The sequence below is a fragment of the Anas acuta genome, chromosome 5 (assembly GCF_963932015.1).
Source record: "Anas acuta chromosome 5, bAnaAcu1.1, whole genome shotgun sequence".
NCBI classification, from domain to species: domain Eukaryota; kingdom Metazoa; phylum Chordata; class Aves; order Anseriformes; family Anatidae; genus Anas; species Anas acuta.
This window is the reverse complement of record NC_088983.1, coordinates 45,810,938-45,832,886: the sequence shown is the minus strand read 5'-3', so window position 1 is coordinate 45,832,886 and position 21,949 is coordinate 45,810,938. Positions and strand designations below refer to the sequence as shown.

Below are 21,949 nucleotides of genomic sequence, written 5' to 3'. Positions count from 1 at the left end.
AGCAGCTCCTGGGGTGGGCAGTTAGGGTGCTCCCACTCCCCAGATCCCTTTCTTGGCACGCTGGTTCAGCTGGACAGGTCTCGGATGTCATAGCTAAAATTCTGGCACTGGGAATGGAGGAGATTAAGGCAAGGACATGGAAACATTTAAAATAAAAAAATAATAAGGATCTCCTTTTTATACTGCTGTTTAATGTCAAAGCACGGGAACTTGCAGCAAAATCTAAAAGGAAGGATATTTGGGAGGAATTTTACTGCTATTAGGTTGTAAAAAAAATCCCAGCCAAACACACTGACAAGGATGAGCTGCTTGGACAGAGAGATGTCTGGCACCATGTGAGTAAAAGTGGTGCAAAGGCACTGAGCAGCTCTTCACTCCTAGGACTGTGCCAGGTCTAGGACAAGCTCCTGCCCTAATTCAGAAGTGTCCTACTGTGGCTTCAAGTCCTGACCACTTGCCCAAAGCTCCACAGGCTGTTTTGACAGCCAGCGACAGAAGGTTTCCCTGCCTGTGCTGCAGGAATGCTTACAGACATGAAGGCGCTGTGCCATCTAGGGATTTCTTGTGTTGTTTACAGCTGCAGCAAGGGACCGAGGATCTACTCTAGGCAGAGAACTGGATACACGCAGTTATTTTACAGCAGAAAAATGCCTGGAAAAAATGAATTATAATTTCAGATTGATTGCTCGAGTCCAGAGAGAGTTCTGCCTGCCACCTGCCTACTAACGTGAGCATTGGTTAGATGGAGAAGGCAGGTGCTTTCTGAAGAATCAAATACCAAAATCTTTCTTGTGGCCTGACAACTTGATTCTGTGCAGTGAGTGTTACACTCCACCCTAAAATTGCTTATTTGAAAGGATGAATTTCCATGGCAAAGCAATGCACAATTCTTCAAAGACTAAATGAGAAGCGAAACAAAGATGGACAAAGTTCACTTTACATTTCTGTACCTCCTTCAAAATAGGAGGAAAACTCTTTTCCATGAGATCATGCAAAAGCTATTGGTAAATAATTTTGCCAGTATTTTATGAAGCAACTCCTTAACTGCTCACAAACCTTTCTCATTGTGCAAAATGTCTGGCCAATATCTAACTGGAGAGCATGTTTGGAAAGCTTTTCTTCTGACTGACAAGAAAAGACATAAGTATTCTGTGAAAAACCGTAAGTGAAAAATGTTTCTGTGTTTGCAGAGCTTCCCAACTGGCAGAACAGGCACTTGGGGATGCAGGGAAATCCGGTTCAAGTCCCACTTGCACCTCTCTGTAAATTCCTTAATTGGCAAATAATATCTGTTCAATTAAAGCTGGTGTATACAGCTGATTTCTTCGCTCTTCCCCAGATTTTTCACATACTCTAAGAAAAGTAGATATGTTGCTGAAGAGCATGTTGCGTGCAGCTGTCAGAGAAGCATTTCCAGCTGTGCGTTTATTTTGCTGATCTTGGTTAATTTGGCTAGCACAGGAATTCCTGAGTGGTGAGCTTATTTTCTTTTAATACTACACCTGTATGCAAATACTAGATTCATGTCGATTCATGCATTCATTGCTTTTACAAGGATTTTATTTCTAATTCCCAATCCAAGTATAATCTCTTCCTGCACAAAAAATAAAATAAATAAATGTTGCTACAAGTACAACAACGTATTTCTTCTGAGAAGAAAATTACTAGGCCATTAATGAGGTTTTAAGTATTTCCAAGTCAAGAGATTTTCAATGAAAGGGAACAGAACTTCTCTGTGGTCCTACATATAATCTTCCTTTAGAAATGGTTACATGTTGCAGATGCCTGTAATTACAATATTTAGCTTTATTTCACTGCTTTCTGCATATACATAGAAGGACACACTTTTCCCAGCTCAGATGAAGAGATTAGCCTGGCATGCAGTCTGTGAATTCTTCTTGGGAATCTTCTTGGCTAGTACAAAAAGGGTAGATGAGGATAAGAATTGTGAAGTTTAATTGTTGATGGATGGATCAATAAAGATGTCTTTTCTCCCATACTGAAGCCCCCAAGCCATGGAAATAGTTCTGTGTGCTCAAGGGACAAGATCCCTGCCATCCCTGCCTTGTCCTGCCATCAACAGTCCAGCTCCTGACCCATGCTGGGGGTTCACAGTACTGACACCTTTTTTTTTGAAACCACCATTAAGGGTCCGATGCTACAGGTTGCTAAGCAATCTCTGTCTAACTATCACAAACTTAAGAGGGGAGATAGTCCTAACATCAATTTTTGCTACAAATTTGTTTAAGAATTTACTTTCCCTCACACAGATATACCATACACTGATATTAATTCTTACTCCTATCTAGCAATTAGGTGCATAGCATGTGGCTGCAAACATTATTTCAGTGTAGTGTCACCACTCAGAAGCCAAGGCTCTGTTCTGTAATTTTGTCAGCTGAGCAGCTGCTACTATATGCAAACGAAAATCTGTTTGTTACAACAGGCATGCATATGTGTACGTAAAGTCTGCTAATGTGATAATTTGGACATAAAACGTGGGAATTTAAGTAGCAGGATGAGCACTCTCATGTACAAGCCTTCACTGTAGTAAAGGTAGTTAGGAAGGACATTCCAAAGGAAAGGTCTGAAACTAAATGAGGCTTTGTGGCTTCTTTCCTATTCACAATATTATGTTTACTACTACCTTGAGCAATCTGATCTAATTTTGAAACTAGCTGTGCTTGTAGTAGAAGGTTGAAGTAGAAGACCTCCAGAGGTCCCTTTGAAGCTTTTTTTTTTTTTTGTTACGTTAGTTTTAAATGGTTACCCAATTGTAAGGAAGGAGTCAGAAGATTCAAATTAAATCAGTTAGGTCCATCTTGTTGACTCCATGTAAGAAAAATTAGCAAAATTTTGCTCTTGCTCCCTTGATTCCAGTTTCTTCTCAAATTCATTTAGCTTACAACTGCGAGGAAAACTTTCTGCCAAGGAAAAAAAGGAAATGATTGAGTCATTTCAGTAAGAATCCAATCTGTTGTTCCAGGACCCTCCAGGATTTTCTTCTCCCCATGAGGATGAGTGCATACCATATGAAATACACCCTAACCTCCTGAGCAACAAAACTAAACACCACTTCCGAACACGTGTTCCTAAGTTTAAAAAACATGATTAATTGGAGCAGGATCAATAAATAGCGAAATAAGAAGAACGTTTCCTTTGTTCTCTAAAGATCACATACAAACCATGATGATAAGACAAGTTCAGGAATGGAAGCGATTACTTTTGATAACGTGACACTATCTGGAAGATCATTTTACCCTGTAAGATGAGTTTAATCTGAGAAGTTGAATACTTCTTGTGGAAGTCAGGAAAAGAGCCTTCCTTTGCAAAATACTGAGAACAGATAGGAGGGTTAATAGTTAAAAATCTGAGTCAAGACAGGTGGAACTCTTAATTTCAGTTCCTCCATACATAATGAGAAATCTATTCCACAACCTCAATAAAATTGAAAATTAATTGCAGTATATTCTCCATTAATACCCAGTTTTCAGAATAAAGGGAAAATGGGGAAAAATTTGCTCACCCTAGCATCACAGAGAATCACAGTGTTCTGTATCATATGATAATAACACAAGCACAACACAAAGAAGAGGTAAAGAAGGGAGCTGGAAATATTAATAGCACATGCACAAATGGGAAAGCAAGAGCAACTATTGATATAGATGAAGATTAAACAGCACAACAGAAAATTGATATTGATGCCAGCAGAAAGCATAAAAAAGAACAGCTAATGATACCAACCCTTGCATCAAATGACCTGTAGCTTGGATGAAGAGTATGCAAACACAAAAGGCCACAGTGTGACATCACAGCAGGAGAGGTACTAGCAAGCAAAAAGCTACAGAAGATGTTATTAACCTGACTAGAATATGGAATCACACAGAATTTGTGAACAAGCATAAGACCGAAGCACAGTGAGTCTGCTGTGGAGAAGAGCAAAATGGGCAAGCTTTGGAGTAGTGGTCTGTCTCGTGTACTTTGGCATTCAACACAACAAAAAAGAAAGGAAAAAGCATTTTTATAAAGAAATCATTTAAGGCCAAGCTCTCCTCTGACAACTGGAAAAAAAGGTGAAGGAATACACACACACCTTTTTGAAATTCCTTAGTAATTGAGACTGCTAGCATAGAATAATAATTCCTTTAGTAAATGGAGACTGCTACTGCTATCCCTCTGGAAAAAGGACAAAATGAGTAAAATATGCAGGTACAGACAGGGCTATGTCCTTATCTGAATGTGAAGTAATTTAACTTTAATGAGCATGTATTTTAAAAATCTATTAGCTCCTTCTTAGAGCACTTCAGTGAAAACAATCAATAACTTTAAAATATTCACAACTGAAAGACAACCAAGAAGATATTGTAAGTGTGTTGATTCAAGCAAAACATCCTTTCAAACCATTTGCTTATCAATGGGTGGTTCCTTTAAAAATACGCACGTGATTTTTTTTTTTTTTTCCAGATTGAAGTGTTTGAAAAGTATCTCTATTTTTACATTTGAAAGTGCAGAGGAAGTAAATTTATGGAAGCAGCAGTCTCAATTTGATCAACATAAAGGTCAAAGAATAGATAAATTGGAAATGTTATTAAAACAAGCTATAAACATTGTTAATGTTTCCTTGACAATGTCATATAATTTCTCCTCTCAACAGGAAGTATCCCGGCTATGCCAACACAAATGTCAGGTTCCAGGGCCAGGAGATAACTGTGTCCAGAAAAATTACTCGGACAGTATGCAGCCATTTAAAAGTCTTTTAAGTGAATCCCTTACAAATGTTAATATGCACAATCTTAAAGTGGCAAGACCCAATTAAGTTCAAGAGGTAATTTATTACATGAATCGTAAAGATTTGCTTTCATTTACTAAGAAAAAGGCTAGAATTGGAGGAGAATTTAACTTCTGATCTGTATAAAAAATGAAACATGACAAAATAACAAACTGGGTAACACTGACTTAGCATGCTTTTCTGCTTACAATTTACTGTGAACTAAAAGCGGCACAGCTCTAGAAAAGGAAAAAAAAAAAACACTACCAACTAAAGAACTTTCTAAGGGCTTAATTCAGAGTTTATGGAAGTCAAAGGACAGCTGTTTTGGTTACTCTAATGGGCTTTGGTTCATGCCCTAAGAAAACAGACTAATCTGAGAACTTCCTATTGGATTTATACAGGGTATTGTAGGCCACAAACATATTACACTGGTCAAACTCCATGCCAAGTTTTAAAAAAAGACCAAGAAGTTGTCAGCGGTTGACATTGGCCAAAGGAAAGTGAATGGGATAGATCGTAAGGTCATAGGCTGTATTTTATTTCCAGAGAGTTTAAAATACATACTCGACAGAAAATGATTTGCTTAGGAAGAGTTAGGTACCAAGAGAAGAGAGATTCTGAGAACAACTTCCTATCTAAGCTCCGGTGCAGAGTCAAAATTGTGATCGGCGAATGTCTAGGAAGGCATGTAAGTAAACCTGCTGTTTGAGACATCAGCTGGAACACAGCCCCTGCAGGATGTGAATGCACAGAGGGTTATGGATGCAGTGAACACCACCCCAGTCTCTGGGAGCATCTGAAACACAGCCTTGACCCCCTCCATGTTTCACAAATTTCTACACAGTTCTGCAGCATGGAAAGCTGCAGCTTCTCCCTTTTACCTTCTGCTCGTAGCTCTCCCTCCCTCTTGCAGGAACAAGCAAGGCTACAACTCAGCTTTTAGCTCCCAAAGGATTCCACCCGTAATTAGTCCTGAGCAAGTACAGCACAACATACAAGAAGGTCTTCCTTTACTAGACATTTCCACACATTACTCTCATTCAACAAGCTGCATGCCAAAATAATTTTCCCCTTGTCAAAACGGAACACAGCTTTCAAATGCACTTTGAAACATCACACTTTGATAAATATAGAAAATGTTTACAACACTTACAGAATATTTTAATTGGCTTCTTAGCAGGACAGAGGATTTTACTAATTCAGAAAAAAAGTTGTCCTTTTAAAGTTACATTTTCAATCTGTAGAACAAGATTCATGTAAGAAGCTTTTTCTAATGCTAACATTCAAGGTACTTCAGACAGCATTAACAAGATCTGTTTTAAATTATAATTGTACTACCGATACTTTTCTTCACGCTGCTTCAAGAAAACTGGCAATAAAGACAGTAGCATTCACGCTGGGCATATTTTTATATGAAACAAGGAGAAAGGAGGACAAACATTTGATAAATTTCCATAAGACAGAACCCACTTTATGCAGAAGTCTGTCAAATATGCGACAATCTGCAATCATCACAAGAGCTGCTGGAAGGTTATGTTAATAGAGCTCTTTATATGCCAGTTTCCTTTTTCTCTTTAAATCGTTGGATGTCTACTCACCAGTTTCCTGGGGGAAAGGTATTCATCCATAAGTAGCTCTCCACCACCCTTAATCAGCGGACGGGGATTTAGGTTACCTCGCCAACTCAAGTCAGTCACACGGATTGCAGCTGAAGCCGGACGAGAAGCTCTGCCAGGATTCCTCTTCAGTTCCATCTTGATATGCTTTGAATATAAGGATAACAAATAGGCTGATTTTTGCCTGTATTTATTAGCAAAAATATTTATTTTTAGTAAACGCTATTTTGATTCTCGTCACAAGTTAGTGCCTAGAGAGACAAAGGATTCTCTAATCAGAAACAACTCAATGCAATGCACCACATCAGATGTACTCTTCTTTTTCTTCACCCTCATGAGCTATCATAGCCCTGCCTCATACAGCTTACACTCTAAGCTTTTACAGTGAACTATCTTTTGCAGCTGTACAAGAAGCCAATGGCATACCTACAGCTTCCTATACCCATCCCCTCTTAGAAATGCCAGCAGCACACAGCAAGACTCTGCTGGGCTTCAGGCTGCAAATGTCAGCACCAGGAGACATCATTACTTCTCTCCAGCCCTGTGAGCTTTGCCTGTAGGCAGCACATATAGCAGCAGTGTACATTTCCTTGCCTAAGGTAAACATACATGCGCTGATACTGAGGTTGCTCAGGCCATGGCTACTGACTGCTAGTTCTGAAGGGAGCCTTGGAAAAAAATAAAGTATAATTTAAACAGAGCTGTGTATGCCTTAAGTGAGGAATGAAATCCAGAGTTTGAAGATGAAACACTTCAGAAGTGTTTATTCTTCCTTTTCTGAATCTATTCCTTTTACAGAAATATTAACGATTAACTTTGAACTATGAGAATAAGCATATGTATACCAGCTCGAGTCAAAAAGCAGTCAGCTGTACCCAGACAGTACAAGCATTGCTATGATTTATACAGCTATTTACTATTACTTGGCAGCAAGGAAGCATCACAGCTGGAAACACTGCTGTATCAACAACAGGCTAGACTACAAAAAGCCTCCTCATTCGGCTAAGAGACACCTGCAGTTTCCCCCCCGATTCTCCACTGTGAGGCAATACCTTTTCTTAGTGCTGGAAAAGTAATTAAATAATCAAGCTAATTATAACTGGCTGATGAGGTTTCACTGGTGGCTGAGAGCTGAGAATTACCACCACCTTTACTCAGAGGGTGGTGAGGCACTGGCACAGGTTGCCCAGAGAAGCTGTGGATGCCCCATCCATGGAAGCATTCAAGGCCAGGCTGGATGGGGCTTTGGGCAACTTGGGCTGGTGGAGGTTGGAATTAGATGGTCTTCAAGGTCCCTTCCAATCCAAACCACCTTGTGATTCTCTGATGACTTTTCTCACTACTCACATCCAGTCAAAAGCCTTCATCGACACCCAGGCAAGAGAAATCCAAAAGACTCAGTAGTCAGAAAAAAGTAGTAGCCCTTATCTGAAGAAGAACAGCTAACAATCCCCCAAACCTCTCCCTGCAGTACCTCCTAGCATTAGGAAGAGAGGAACCAAAATATTCTTCCTCAGGAGTCACTGCACGTACCTGATAAGCAATCCCAGAAATGAAACTGGCCTCTTAAGTGTGCTACTTCTGAGCCACCACAAAGTTCGTTTCTCAAAGATATAAAAGGACACATTCTTCAGAGACAGATAACTTTTTTTCAATCTTTCTAATGGCTTATAAAATAAATACCACAAAACGAGCTGAGCAGTGGTGCATGCAGCTTCTAAAACCTCAGCGTGCCCATAGTAGTACAACTACCACACTTCTTTCCATTAAGAGGAAAAAGTGATCTCACAATACCATGTTTCTTACTTTCTGGGGAAAAAAATTAGCCTATCAATTTCTAACATGTTTCTTCCTCTGAAGAATTCCGTAATTTCTGGGTTTCTTTCCTCTCTGTTCTTCAGAGCACATAGTTATGGTGTAGCCAACACACTGAGTTCTAACAGTCATCAGTTGTCCAAGGAGATTCAAAAAACTTACGTGATATGAAGGTCTTGTGGTGTTGCCTTTATTTCCCTAAGAAAAAATTAATTTTGCTCAATAACTGGCTTGGATTAGAATATCTGCCACACAAATGCTGTGATACTTTGACAATTATAAGAGACTTACATTGGATCATGTGTAATACTGTTGGTTCCTCCTAATTCAAGCAGTCATTATTATCCAGATAATCCTGCACATTACTGGAGCCAAATGGGTCAATAGTCAGAAATTACTGATGCAACATGAGTGCAAAACATAGATGAGAAGAGCAAGATTGTGTAAATTTGGGCTGTAAAGAGTTAATACACTTGCATAAAACAAATTATTTTTCTCCTTCCTTCAGTCCATCGCTATTACACTTCAGCATGCCCTCCAATCTTTGAAATATGTGTTGATACAGCACTTACTTACGCGTTGACAAGCAGATCAATTTGTGGCCTAAGACCTGAAGTAACACTTCCAATTCTATACTTCCTGCTATCGATCCGCTGCTTGTAATTATTGTAACAATGGATTAGAAAGGAGAAAAGTATTTTCATCACAGATTGTCTGGGATGAAATTGAGGTACTGTCAGCAAACAAAGCTAATCTTTTGAACGTGCTTCCATCACTTCAAAACATCCTCAAAACAAGGGATAGGGAAAAGTTAAGATTGGTACCTCAACGTTAGCCTCAGGGGAACAGCTCACAAGGGCCTGTGTTGTTATTAAAGGGGTCTGAAAAGTCACGAACCTGAAGATGTACTCCCCAGAGAAGATGGCTGCGTTGGATATACTTTGGATATATACGAATGGTGGCGCAGAACATTCCTGCAAGACTCTGGGAGACCAAAAACAATGAAAGCTAACAGAACCTAACAAGCCTTCAGAGAAATAAACGGGAAAGCAAAGCAACGCCAATGAGTAGATGGAAGACTTGGGTAAAAGCAGAAGTTTGTAGGAAAAGGAGGGGGGCCTACCCTGCATGTGAACTTTGAGCATAAAACAATGAAAGAAGATGGTGAATTAGTGTTTGAGAGATTTGCATCAGGGGTCTCGATTTCGCAGGCTCTTATGCATTGATAACTAGGAGCAGATAATCAATGAGTGCAGGAGAAATGAATGACCAGCGAGCTGGAAGACCCCGGATCCAACAAGCAGCTTATCTACCAGCTTCCTCCACCGCTGCCGCTCTCCCTCCTGCAGAGAGCACGATAACGCTAAGCTATTCAATTTACGGGTGCGTTGTGAAGCTCCACTAAAAACTGTATGATACTTTCAACATACATAGATTAGCCAAGCTAAGAGAAATTATTATTAAAATTAAATCAGCCTTGGAACAACATGTTATTAGAAATCCCTGCAGAATACTGTAATTTGCTAGAAAATTTGGCAGAGAAGAGTTATTTGATGTTCTTAGGATCCAACAAACTGGTAAAACTCCAAGACTTAATTGTCTTCCTACAACATTTATCTAAGAGTCAATGATAGAATTGTGAATTCTTCATTAAATGTGTATTAACATGTGTTTCAAATACAGCAATTGCCAGAAATGTCTGACTCCGTATTAATGAAGTCTTCCTTAAAGTCTGGGAAATACCCCGTGAATGATGTGACTAGGCATTATAATTTCTAATGCAGCCTTCAAGATATTACCTAAAGAGCTTGTCTAAACAATTAGGCTACTGTTGTTTAAAAACAAACAACAGTAATCAACCAAGATTTACCCTAGGAGAGATGTATAAATCTGTGCATTAAAGACGTTCTGGGAAATGAAATAAAATGCAAAGTCCCCAAGGTCGAGGGAATATTCAGCATACTCAGTTTACCATTTGAAAGCCCCCAACATGATTGTTGCAAGTTTCTGCTGCCTCTAGCAGCTCTGCAGGCATTGCATTGATGCCATCACATGAGCCACCCAGCCCTTTTGGAATACTGAGTCATCTGGAAATGGAAAACACATCAGTCTTCAGCTAGCCTTCAGAGACACCAAGATTATCTCACAGCCCATATGATTTTAGGCAGGAGAACAGGAGCCCAGGCGAGTGGGTTTCTACCTCTCTTTTTTTCTGCTGTGGTAGAGATGAAACACTTTCCTGGGCTTTCACAGATCCTCTTTCCCAGCTCCTAGCAAACTCCTATTGATTTCATTTCTTCTTGCCTAGCCCCAAACAAAGGAGGATAACATCCCCCACAAAAATGAATCTCTGCTCCCTTAAGCCAGTTTCTAAACCACCATCCTCTTCTGCTCTTTGGCTACCCATGGCTTCCTAAAGCTCCTCTCTACAGGGAGGAGCGTGTCATTGCAGGTAGGGTACCACAAGCTGTATGCCCTTATCTTTATGTCACCAGCTGAAAAATTCTCCAGAAGGAAAAACATCTCAGAGCCATTTTACCACCCCTTCACGACAGGAAACTTGCACTGCAGGCTTTGGTTTCTGCTGCCCTGTTTTTTTTTTTTTTAATCCAGAACCAGAAGTTACAGCAGGGGCCACACTTACCGCAAAGGATTTGGTGTTCACTAAGGATTTGACAAAGGTCTGGGTTATAAATCCTAAGGGAACTGTGAGTGTCCTTTTAAGTGTAATTTTGTGCAAGTGCACTACAGATAACCTCTTCTGGAAAATAACTGTTTGGGCAGCTGGAATTTGCTATGATGTCATCAGGAAACTACTGTTACAATAATCCACCCCTAATGGCAAAAACAGTTCCTGCTCCATTTATGCGATATAAAGCATTCTGCAACACAGCACTCTGCTTTAGCAGGTGCAACTTTAAAATGCTGGAAAATAAAACATCTGACTTGGTATTAATGGGAATCTTTTTTTTTTTCCCTCCATATATGAGTAGATGATATTGTTTTAATCATTTGATTTTGTTAAACAGAAGGAGGTAATGCCTACTTCAGCAATGCTGCTGTAATATTAAGTGATCACATAAACACTATAAAGGGTTCATAAACATTCCACTTATATGGCCCTTTTAAGAAACGTTTTTATGAGAATGCTGAAATATCAAGTACAATTCTCCTCCCATTCAACATCTTTCAAAATTCACCAACTTCAATGACATTGAATGACTCAAACGCTTAAAATGGTGGCTTTATTTAATCTTTCAGCCAGTTTGAGGCCTTGGTTCAAGCAACCAAACTTGCACATGAAGCAAACATATTGACCCTCCTTATTTATGGTGTTACAAGCTGTACGAGCACCCAGAGGTCCCTTGGTATTACATGTAAATCCTGCTCCAGAGCTGCCATGGCCATGGTGGGTAAGCCTCAGGATCTGCATCCCACTCAGTCCTCAGGAAAAGGTCTTGGGAGCTTCCTGGTCTTTGCATTCTTCCATGCACAAAGCTGAGCTCAAACTGCGCTGTCATCCAAAGAAGCAGTGGCCCTAGAGAGGAAAGCCCACACTACAAACCCAGACTGGGTTTGAGACGACACTCTTGAGGTAAAAGGTGTTTCATATTCTTCCAAAACAGAGCAGTAATAAATAAAAAGGCAATGCATTTAAATGCCACCAGTTCTTCCTTTATATATCTACAGATTGCATCTATTAAAAAAGCTAGATAGGTAATACTTTCCCACATCCTGCCAAAGAGGTTATAAGGTGATGAGAAATTTTTATCACGTGTACTGGAAATGCCTCTAAATTAAATCACTCTGGAACCAGCTTGTCAAATGTTGTGATAGAAGGATAAAAAGCACATTGCTCTTTATTATATGTGCTGTTACGTGTCAAAGACACTCCCAAAGTCCATTCAATTGTTTTTAGTTTTAGAGCATTGTGGTAGGAAGGGATCAGTGGCAACATCTAACTGGCTACGAACATTCACTGATACCTGCTGTGGTGCAAGTGGTTATGCACTTTGAATGAACATGGCTACGAACGCTGAACGAGCATGGATTACCTAAATCCTTGGCTGAAATTGCAAGATGCCCTGGATACATTTTTTCTTATATTTTCTTTTGCAAGGAAATGTCTCCAGAGGCTCTTCTGCTTTCTGTCCTCGCCCCTCTCCACAATCAGCATAAGAGGAGAAAAGCAAGGGGTAGGATGTGGAAATAGTAGGTTAAAAACAGAGGTTGTGGAAAAACAGCACACCCAAGATGCTGCCAGGAGGTCTCCTACGATTGTTTTCGGCAGTGGAGGAGACAAGACGAACCCGTCACCATTTTACCTTTCATCAACACCTTAAATGTAACAGATGTCATTGGAGACAAAAATTGGGGAAAATAATTATTTTTAAGCAATCCTTAACATTACAGTTTCAGCTTTGTTAAAGTAAATTATTCTTTTCAATTATTCCCAATGTACAGATATTAATTTGAACCATAGTACCAGCCTAAATGAAGGCTTTCATAAGAAAATGCTTAATATTTTTCTCTTTGGACCTTATTTCCAACATCCTATCTTATTTCAGAAGACAGAATGCACAGATACGTGCATCCTCTCAGAATGAATTCAGATTTGGTCTCAAGTTTAACGCTTGATTGGTTATCCTAATATCCATCAGATATTCTGTAACCTTCAAAGGACAATAACCCAAGCAATTATTTTCTCTGAAATGTCAGCCACATCATTTACCTTCCTAGCATTCAAAAGGACCAGTAGTCTCATATAACAAGCAAATATTCAACAGTTACTTAAATTGCAGATACAAGGTATTTTACTTTAGCTGTGATGCTCTGAGGACATAAAGCAAGATTTTGTAGAAAGAGTATCTTTATTAAGAGCAATACGGTTAAGAAATCACAACCAGTTTTGGGGTACACAGGGCCATCTTGAAGCGTCAGGCAATTATCTGTGTGCTACATGCTCTCCAAGCTCCAAAAGGAAAAGCTAACTCAGCACTGTTGTTTTAAGGCCCTAATCCTGAAGACTTACATGAATAATTACACCTAGTGAAAAGGGAGTACCCAAGTAAAAACGTTCATCACCTACCTCACTTAAGACAGAAGTATTTGCTGGTATCATTTAAAGTATTAACAAAGGCTTTCCCACAAGGCCCCAAAAATAGGTATTTCTTCTTTACAACACCTCTATGACATGTGGTCTACGAGCAGGCTGACGGTCCCTGTTCTAATTAATCAGCCACGGCATGCTGAGGGAGTCTGGTTAACAAAAAGTCCCACAGGTAAAGGCAAAAGTTGCCCAGCTGTTTCTTGTTTAGTTTCTGATTTGACTAAGACAACTTAAAAACATGAATCCCAGCATACTGCTTCTGAGCTGGGCTGCAGAAAGGCTGCCAGACAACCCTCAGTGCCCAAGATCAGCACTGCACATCCTTCAGTCTGTATTCCAGTCTGAGTGCATTAAAAGAAAAATTATCTTCAGGGATCTCTCCACTTAAGATGTTTAACATCTGGAAAAATAAACAATACTGTCTAAGTACACAGGCTGCAATATATCTTTAAAAAGTAAGAAGCAGCATGACGAAAACATATTATAAGGGGGAATAAAAAATAATCAAGATCTGAATGTGTGGCTTACAGCTAACTCATCATTCAAGCAACCATCTCACTGAATTAGTGCCAGCGGGTGAGTTCTTTGGGTATCTTCTATTAGCACAGAGTTAGCTATTTGATAAATAAAGCTTTTGTCAGTGATTAAACGCATTTGCCAGCTGATTTGTCTTGATCCTACCATATTCTGCTGGTAGCCATGCTGTGCAAGTAGTTTGAAATTGACTCTCGTCAGTTGCAGAGGATTAAAGCGCAAGTTTGTATGTCCCACAGAGAATTAAAATTTCACTGAAAGATATTACATACAAGGCAATGTCAGTGTTGCAAAGACAAGGGACAATATCAAGAAGGAAGGTGTTCCCTTGCATTGCAAACTTACTTTTTGGTTTAGTGTTGCCCTAATTATCTTGTCCTGTTAAACAAAAAACCTTCTCACCCTGTATAAATGTTGCTTTTAGCCTAGCCCTACTGTCTTTGTCTGGGGCTTAAGGCAAGAGACTTTAACATCAGTTGATCCTCTCCCACCTGAAGAAGCTGAGTGACCTGCACACTGGTGTCTCTCCAATACATTCCCCATTTTCCCCTTTATGTCCAAAGCTCTTGTAGGCTCTCTCTGTTCATTAGAATAAAATTGTCACAGTGCTGCTCTGTTTTCTGAGACACAGAGTAAAGAGATGCATCCACTACTGTCTCTCTGCACGGGTGAATGACGTACCAGGGAGGAGCAAAATACCAGATCAAGCTTACAACATTGCTGCTTGTTTTCAGGCTAGTCTGGCCCCTGGACCCAGGACCTAAGGTGATAGTCTAAAGGTGCCAAGAAGAAAAACTGTTCTTGGTCTTCAAAGCATTTTTATTATCCACCGTTTAGAAGCATTCCCAGATTCCATCTCAGAAATGGACAATAAAAACAGACTTTTTTTTTCCAGCTACTGTTGCACTGCCTTTATGAGCCCTTTGAAATCCAAACTTCTATGCAGGATGAAAATGCATCACATATAGCATTTCTGAGTTTTAAAGTGCTCTGCTGCCCCTCAACAATTTTCAGCCCGTTTTATTAGGTAATTAAACTGATTGAAGCAAGAGATTCCATGGCATGCGAAGCCATTCAAAGAGTCGTTTTCAATGCTGGGATGTTTCCGATTTCCATGTGTTGCTCACATGGGGTATATTGAATAAGAGGAAACCAATTCTAATTTAACTCATAGGAAAACACCAAGCAGTGCAAGACGGTGCAGGAGCTTATTTAGTAACACCCAGCCCTAAAATTTTAGCAAGAGCAGACAACTTACAGTGCAAAGGACTTTATAAAATCAATTTAGGCTACTAATTAGGTTGTGTTATAACTGTCGTGCTGGGTTGAGGCAGAGGGCCAGCTAGCTACTCTAGGCAGAAACAGATGCTTAAAAAAATACTATCAGAAACAGAAGTAGTCCCAAGCAATCCTTCCTCTGACATATTGTCTTCATTTCTGGCAATCAGCTAGTTAGTAACATCCCGAGCCAAAAGGTGTATTGTGTTTGACAGCCAGGGAAAATAATTAGGGAAGCAGTTATTTGTCACGTCTTACGGCAAGCAGTCATCCAACGACTATGGATTAACGAAAAGCAGTTTTTTAAAAGGAAAAAAGGGTATTTTTGCACCGTCTTTGTTTAGATTGTAGAGGTTACTGTCATGGGTTGTTGTGAAGACTAAAATTATAAATGAAGTCACAAATGGTTAGACACAATCATGGACAATCTATTCATCTATCCACACCATTCCTTAGTTTATACATTTCTTTTGCATCTTTTTTCTAGCTGAAGAGTCTTATTTTATTTTGTCTCTTTTCCATTTCTCATCTTTGTTCTATTTCATGGAACCAATTTCAGTTCTGCCATTTACTTTCCAAGGTCAGAACTGCACATAAGATTCAAGATACAGGCACAGAGACAGGACATGAATTTATAGTCTTTTCGATTCCTTTTCTTAGAAGTTTTAACACTGTTTCTTTTTGACCAGCTGCAAGATGATATTTTCAGAGAACTAGCACAGTAGCTGAATGCTCTTTCCCAAGAAGCAGTAATTTATTTCAAGCCCTTCATTCTATACACCTTTCCTCGCCATGTTCATTGCTTTGAACCTGGATGGATTCTCTATTAAAATAAAACAAAAACATACCCAAACGTTACTTATACTAGTAATGTTAAAAAAGAGAAACCAAAGTAGTGCTAGAACTCAGTGCTGAAAAATTAAAACTCAAGGTGTAAAAGCTGCAGAACAAAGAATCAGAGTTTGTTATACTTCAAATCCTTCATGTGAGATACTACAATAAAAGTGCTTTCTGAATTTCTTCTTTTTTCTTAAAAAAAATAAAAATAAATAAATATAATAATCACATAATGCTTCTTTGAACTGGCCAGAGTCTACAATCTTTTCCTTTTAATACAGATAAATTAGCTTTTATTATATCTGTCACAGCAAATCTGGACTTATGATTTATATTATAGCAAGGACTTGCAGTCCTACTGATACAAAATAGGCTTCCCTCCCAAGTGTTTTTTAAGCCAACTTAAGAATCTACTGAAAGTATAAAGACACTAACCATTTTACTAGCAAATTAAATTTACACATTAATTTCTCTGAGAAGCTCATGAATTTTCTTACTTAAAAATGACCTATTCATAATTCCTCCTGAATAAATATTAAACCATTCACATTAGTGACACATCTGGCAATCCCAAATTTATGGTCTATCACATAATGATACTATTTTGCAGAATTAAATTTTATACTACTTCAAACTTGGAAATTGTGTTTCTTTAACCATGCCCTTAAGAAGCTTCAGTTAAATAAGTGCACACACACTAATAGTAACAACAATTAATCACCCTACTCTCATACTACACTCACATTGGTCTTGTATTGAATCTGAATCCTGCTTTCAGATGGAATCAGGTCCCTAGAGTTGAGGAAAAACAGGCTGATGATTTCAAAGGCTGAGGACGGAGTCTGATGTTCTCTCTTCCACTGACAGCAGCGTACGACTGAATTAACAAACTGCCATAGGTGCATGTACCCACTTATCAATCTCCTGAGGTAAGACCTACAGGAATGTGCAGGCATGCAGTTCCCACTCTTCACTGCACAGCCCGCAGAGGAGCACAGGGCACTGACCATTTTTCTCTCACTAAAGATGGTACACATTGTCTGAAGTTTCATCTCCCTACCCATGTTCTCAGTATTAAGGCCAACAGAGAACACATAGACCAGAAAAAAACAATAAAAAAAAATCTGTTAACAACAGCAACCCTGAGCTCTGACATATCTGAACATTTCATTTTTAATGAAAGCTCTCTTGTGCAAATTATTTGTCAGACAAAACACATAAAATAGAGAAATAAAATAAATGGGAGCCTTTTTTTTTTTTTTTTTTTTTTTAAGTACCGAAGCATTTTCAGTCTTTTATACATTTTCAGTTATTTTACCTTTTTCTTCAATGGCACTGCTGCTCTTTCTCTTTTGCTTTCCATCCCACTGCTGTAGAGGCTTTCATTGAGTAGTCAGTCATTCATCTCCATTTACCTTCAATGACGCATTTGCTTGTAGTGCAATTTCTTGTTTCATTACTCCATATCCTGCTTAAACAACAGTAAGAACATGGTCTTAAAAAACAAAACAAAACAAAAAAACAAAACAGAAACAACATGACACAGACTGAGCATTCTACAGTTAATAATACAAAAGTACTTCTTCATCAGCTAAAACAGAAGATCATGCTCAATAGATCTGCAAAGTGTAACAGGACATTAAGATCTACAGCCTAGAAGAGCTTAATGAAAGTGTAACTGAAGTTTCCCAAGGAAAACATGAGAACATGAAGGATTTAGTACAGAAGAATCTACACATGTACAAAAAGAGCTTATTTGCTGAACAATTATTTATTCAAAACCCAGTCATTTCTTAGGCTGTGAGAATAAGCAGAAACTGTTACAGAAAGCCTTGGCATCAGGCTGTAACAGGTAAAAGGCAACACTGAATATATTTTCACTGTATCACACACCTGAAAATGTTGCCTTGCAAAAGCAGTTGGAATGGAGAACAAACAGGTGAAGAGAAACATACATATCACGAAATGGTGATTTTTCCAAGCAAATGCTACAGGTTAGGTGCAGAGCCACGACAGCACAGGCTTTACTGACAGGCTGATGGGAGAGCTTGAGCTATTCAGTATATTTATTGTCTATTAAAAACTACGGGCAACATCTCCATCATAAGCCTCTTCCTTTTAGTGGGTTCCTCCCTAAACCACTCTCTGTATCACATATGGATCCTAAGGTAGGGAACATACCAGGAGCATACCAGGAACACACAAGGAGCCCTTTCTGCAGGAAACTGAACAAGGCTTCAAACCCATATGAAGATGCTGCATTTTTATAAACGATGCCTACTCAGCCATCACTTGCTGAGTAGGAGCTGAAAATTATGGAAAAGCTCAACATAAAAACAAAACAAAAACACTAAGGGATGCTTCCACAACTTGGAAGCGACCTGGGCTGTTCATTCACCGAAATCTTTTTCTACCACAGCGTGAAACACCAAGGCACGGTCAGGCACAGCCGGCTGGCCACCAGCCCCAAACAAACCTTTTGCTACAGCAACGCCAGCCTCGGAGCGTGCCAGATGCAGCCCAGCCGACCAACTGAATCGCTACAAAAGCCCCTTTGAAGGTCTGTAACAGGCATTTAGCAGGTTAAGTCCTACCCCTCACCGCCTTCTGTCGCTAGTTAGCGCAAAGTAGTTAATAACAAAGCACAAACCCCGCCCTGCGCCGCTGCCCGGCTGCTCCGGGCTGCCACCCCTGCGACCGACCGAGGCACCAGGAGCCGGGGTTGCCTCCCCCGGGGTTAGGAGCTGCCGAAACCGGGCTGAGCCGTGAAACGAAGGGGCCCGGAGCCTTCCCTGGGAGCCGCCTCGCCCGGCCCCGCGGCAGGGCCGGCCCCTACCTGCGGCCCGGGGCCGGCCGTCACCCGGCAACCGCCCGCCGCCGGGTAGGCCCCGGGCACGGCTGGCAGGGGGCCCCTTGCGGGGATTAAGGAAAAATTAGGGGGTTGTGGGGGCATGGCTGTGCCCTTCGGGATCTGAAGGCGGCTTTGCAGACTGGCACATAACTGGGAATCCTGTAAAAAGGGGTTGTGCCACCCCACTGGCTACCCTGTGCACTGCTAACAGCTCTCCCAGGGCTGGTTACCCCTCCAGCTCTCAGTGCTGAAACACAAAAATAAAATAAAATAAAAAGTAATAAATAAACCCAAGAAACAAACCGATGAAACAAAGCCTAAGTTTCCACAGCAGAGTAGCCAAAAGAAAAACTAGACATTTGGTTTGTCATAATGTGGGTCCAGCAGACGTGTTCCAACTTCCATTGCTCTGTCGGTGCAACGCTCGGCGGGTGAGCAGCAATGCACCATTCGTACCCATTCGTGCCCATTCACCGTCTCCTGGGTGGGCAGTGCTAGCACATCATCCTGCTACTTTTCCACTATTCAGCCCCTGGTATGAAAAAAGAATGCTTACTAATTCTGGGGGGAGCTGGGGGGGGGATTCTCTGGGACATTCCTAAGTATACCATCTGAGTGTTTCACAGACTTTCCAAAGCAAATCTTTGTACCACATATGTTAGGCATGATGGCATGTTTCTGCTGAACTAAGAGCTTGGGAATGAAGACACAGCCATTAGTGTTAAGTACGCACCCAGGGCACAGACAGGCCAGTGTATGGGATTAACTTCCTGCCATTCAACAATTTACCAGGCATCTGCAGGGCCATCGTAACTGACCACACTAATAGCCCTCCCACTCTCTGAACCAAACTTGTTTACTTTGCCTTAATATGATTTATTTGAAAAAGCGAGGGCTAAAGCACAATACAGACAGTTTTCACAGCTCCACTGAGAAGGAGTAATTCATTAAACCGGGTTAATTCGATCATCCAGACTCATCTGTCCATAAATTAAATTTGCCTGTTCAAAGACACACATTACCTGATCTTTCCGACTCATCACAATGTACTTATTCAGAACATTGCTCTTATCATTTTCACTTGCAGTTAGGAAGAATCAACATTTCCACACTTTGGATATAGCATTCATAAATAAGGAATCTAGGAAAAGGAGATCACACTCTCAGCAGTCCCATGTGAAAAGCGTGAATTTTCAGGGTTTACTTCTCTGATTTTCCTTGTTTTCCTGGGAACAACCCTTAGCACCATTCCTGTTGGGGGTAGGAAGATAGGTCTGAGCAGGAGACACAGAGGCTGGGATTTTGAACACACTACTTGCACGCACACATCGGTACCCACATGGTCAATATATACCGTACCTTTGCAAGGATGCTGGAGCACAGCAGCTGCTGGAGGATTGCATCATCATTTCCTTTGCAACAACATGAAATTCACTCTAGGCTTTGGAAAACACTATCTTAGACCACAGATCAGGAAATGTGTTGCCTCCCCTCTTGCAGGGCCTGACAGTTGATTAACGTCAGAGAAGATCACCAGGGGCCTGTTTTTCCGAGGTGATGAGCACACTCAGCTCCACCTGCTGTCATTGCAGTCCAGCTGCCCACCTTCACAGGAAGGAAGGCAACGGGCCTTGACGTGCTCCAGGAAGGTAGTGTGATTCAGTGAAAACAACACCAAATGAAGCATCTGCCACTTGAATTTTATTCCCAATTCTTTCACTTATCTTCTGGATAACAAGCATAAGTCACCTTGACTTAGTTTCCCCCCACATCTATTCTTGGTTTACATTTCCTAAAGGTTATCCATGCAGTAAGTATATAGTGTATGCACACCTCTGCATAGTAGTTTATTCTTCTGCTTCTTTGCTGAAATAATCTTGTTATAGCCAACACAGCCTGAACTATTTGAAACCAATCAAAGGAGAAATGCATCTTTCCATCGCTGAGCAAGAGAAAATCTGGCACAATTTCAGAGTAAATACAGGAGCTTTATGCCTGCACTGTTCAGAGTTACTGTAATTGTTCTGGCACCATTCCCAGAGCTGAGCTAAGGTCAGCGAGAAACCTGTAAATTAATAACTGTGGAACTGATGTGATCTCTATCCAGGAATCATGTTGTACATACATGAAGCTTTATAGGAGTTATACTTCAGTTGTGCCGTGAAATGTGGAAAATGTTAAATTTTAGTATTAACAATTAGCTTACTCTGGACCCATTCAGAGACCTTGGACCTGATTTTGATCTCACCATTACAGGTGAGAATCCACAAGCTAAAACAGGTTAGACTGGATTAATTATTTTGATGCTACCCAAATGAATGGAATCAGGTGAAACTCTCTCTGAAAACCAAGCCTAGACAGACACGCTTTTCTTCTGGGGTCTTTTGAAAAGGAGATACAGCTGTCCTTGTGGTTTTATCCTGTGTATCCAAACAGCAGCCAGTCACAGAATCACAGGATGTTAGGGATTGGAAGGGACCTTCATCCCACTCACTCACGAATATTACTGATTAATCACTAATTGCAGTTGAAAGTTTTATTATTAACATTTAGGAATTCCATTGCACTGTTATTTAGAAGCACAGAACCAGGAAGGGGTTTTCTGGTTAGGGGAACCAGTTTCCTGCTATTGCAAATAACAGCATGGGAATCATTTGGATTACCTGTCAGTATCTTCTACCTGTCAGGCTGTTCTTTTGAAAGATGGGTGCAAAGTGTCTCTCTGAGGATTGCAGACCTCCTAATTTATAGGCTAAAATTATTTATTGCCAGTTTATACCTATTTGTTCTTTTGCCAAAATATTTTTCAGCTAAAAATAACTCCTCCTTTCTGATGTTTGCTTTCCTGATATATTTATAGGGCCCACTCTCATCTCATCTTGACATTTATTTTGCTAAGTCATACAAGCCAAGCTCAAAATCTCCCATCATAAAAGGCAAGCTCACAATTCTTATCATCTGTGTTTTTCTTTTCTAGCTTTTCTTCTTGAAGATGGGTGACCAGAACAGTGTAATTTACTCCAGGTCTTATGCAGTGGAATAAATAGTCTCCTTTCTGTACTGGAAATACCATGTCTCGTATATCCTGGGAACGGGTTATTGAGGTCATATTGAATTGGTTGCTCATAATCATTGAC

General features: G+C 40.2%; 1 protein-coding gene across 10 annotated transcripts in view; it reads right to left on the bottom strand.

The window, feature by feature from the left end:
• Positions 1–20,327, bottom strand: part of LRRC56 (leucine rich repeat containing 56) — a 61,460-nt gene extending 41,133 nt beyond the window's left edge. The window contains exons 1-3 of one of the 10 annotated variants that reach the window (XM_068684468.1): positions 20,172–20,327; positions 17,280–17,429; positions 6,370–6,534 (exon numbers count right to left, since the gene is read on the bottom strand). In XM_068684468.1, coding sequence (XP_068540569.1) covers positions 6,370–6,534; positions 17,280–17,324 — 210 coding nt within the window. In that variant the 5' untranslated portion in view covers positions 17,325–17,429; positions 20,172–20,327. Of the gene's footprint in view, positions 1–6,369; positions 6,535–6,813; positions 6,945–7,232; positions 7,367–13,291; positions 13,713–17,279; positions 17,433–18,142; positions 18,296–18,437; positions 18,578–18,611; positions 18,906–19,115; positions 19,263–20,171 lie in introns of those variants that run through there. The other 9 variants (XM_068684467.1, XM_068684469.1, XM_068684464.1 and 6 more) reach the window with 9 other exon arrangements.
• Positions 20,328–21,949: the final 1,622 nt, after the last annotated feature.